Source organism: Protopterus annectens, chromosome 1.part1 (genome assembly GCF_019279795.1).
Source record: "Protopterus annectens isolate FY-2018-M chromosome 1.part1, PAN1.0, whole genome shotgun sequence".
In the NCBI taxonomy this organism is placed as follows: Eukaryota; Metazoa; Chordata; order Ceratodontiformes; family Protopteridae; genus Protopterus; species Protopterus annectens.
This window is the reverse complement of record NC_056726.1, coordinates 1,731,576,657-1,731,578,477: the sequence shown is the minus strand read 5'-3', so window position 1 is coordinate 1,731,578,477 and position 1,821 is coordinate 1,731,576,657. Positions and strand designations below refer to the sequence as shown.

At 41.4% G+C, this 1,821-nt stretch overlaps 1 protein-coding gene across 1 annotated transcript in view; it reads right to left on the bottom strand.

The window, feature by feature from the left end:
- LIN28A (lin-28 homolog A) overlaps positions 1 to 1,360 on the bottom strand; it is a 414,829-nt gene extending 413,469 nt beyond the window's left edge. Inside the window, exons 1-2 of the mRNA XM_044089592.1 lie at positions 1,202 to 1,360; positions 700 to 855 (exon numbers count right to left, since the gene is read on the bottom strand). Of these exons, the coding sequence (XP_043945527.1) occupies positions 700 to 855; positions 1,202 to 1,360 (315 nt within the window). The remainder of the gene's footprint in view (positions 1 to 699; positions 856 to 1,201) is intronic.
- Between the last annotated feature and the right edge of the window lie 461 nt (positions 1,361 to 1,821).

Sequence of the window (1,821 nt, the reverse complement as noted above, 5' to 3'; positions counted from 1 at the left end):
TGACTCAGAGACATTGGACTGTGAATCATCTTGGGGTCTCCTGATTTTCTTTTTAAGGGAAAAGGTAAAGTCAGAAGCTAAAGGGTCTGCTATCCTAGATTGATGATTACCCATCCTAGCTGACATCTAACAAATTTAAAACACAGTCTGTGAAACAAGAAAAGACAGACTCTCAAACAGGGCACTTATTTGACAAAGATTAGCAAAGCAACAGTACCAACTGACCAAATGTGAATCAGTCTGATGGATGCACAACCTGTGTTTCGGCAGGTGTTGAGATTATCTGAAGATCTTGTGTGTACATCTGCCTTTATACTCTGACACACGTGAAATGAGGTCCCAGATTCTTTCCTGGCTTGTTTTCTCTTGCTCTCCTTGGAGCTGGAGGGTATTTCTGAATATATTTTATTGGTTAGACTTGAAATGGTCAGTAGACTGACTGCCCAAGTACTTTCCATGGAAACTAGAAACAGGTGTACACACCAACACATGCATCCGCACACACACACACACACACACACACACACACACACACACACACACACACACACGCACACACATACACGCACACACATACACACTCACATACTCATACTGGACACATCTACAGACAATTTAGATTGCCAACAGTGGTTCAATTATTAGCATATCTTTTGGATGTAGGAGGAAATCAGTGACCATAATGACCTTCTGACATACCGCAGGGTCGACCACCACATTAGGAAAATCTGACTCAAAGACACTGGACTGTGAATCATCTTGGGGTCTCCTGAGTTTGTTTTTAAGGAAAAGGGCGATGTCAGAAGCTAGAGAGTCTGCCATCTTAGATTGATGATTACCCATCTTAGCTGACATCTAACAAATTTAAAACACAAGCTGTGAAACAAGAAAAAAAAGGTTCCCTAACAGGACACTTAGCTGACAAAGACTAGTGAAGCAACAGTACCAATCAACCAAATGTGGATCAGCCTGATGGATGCATAACCTGTGTTTGGGCAGGCATTGAGATTATTTGAAGCTCTTGTGTGTATATCAGCCTTTATACTCTGACACATATGAATTGAGGTCATACGTCAGATGAATGCCCTTGGGAGGGTTAAACTTTGGTCCCCTGTCTGGACATCAGTGACAAAAACCCATCTGTTATGAATACTGCAACAGTGATTTCAGTTAGGGCATCACATACACGAGGGAAACTTACCACCTGTGAAATGTTATATTGCATTTCATCACACTCAATAGTTTCATCACACTCAATAGTTTCTGGGAATTCTGTCAGTATCATGTCTTTTATAAGAAGATTGAAATCAACCCCATCATCCTGATATCTCCAACTATCTGGATAAAGGGAATATTTCATTGTGATCCGGTCGTCCAGACTTTTTCCATTACTATAATTCTTACAGCAACACTGTCTCGCTATGTTAAACGAGTTTAACATAGCGAGACAGCTTTTGTCTCGCTATGTTAAACCCATTTAACATAGCGAGACAGTTTGTAAAAAGCAACGGAGATCTTGCTTTCTCCATTGCTTTTGCCAAGAGCTCTGATGTACTGCGTAGGCATACGCATGCACAGTACATCAGAACTGCCGCAGAATACCAAACAGCTGTGGAAGGGGAGCAAGGAGGCATTATACAATGCCATTATTTCAGAAAAGTAATTATTTTTTTTCTTAAATAATGTCATTGTATAATAGCAATAACCCACTTCTGGGTGTGGGTAATGCTGGATTTACCCACGGTTGGCTTTGTTTGGCCACTTGGGCTTCGCCCTCGTGACCAAACCACAACAACCGTGGGTAAATCCAGCATTACCCAC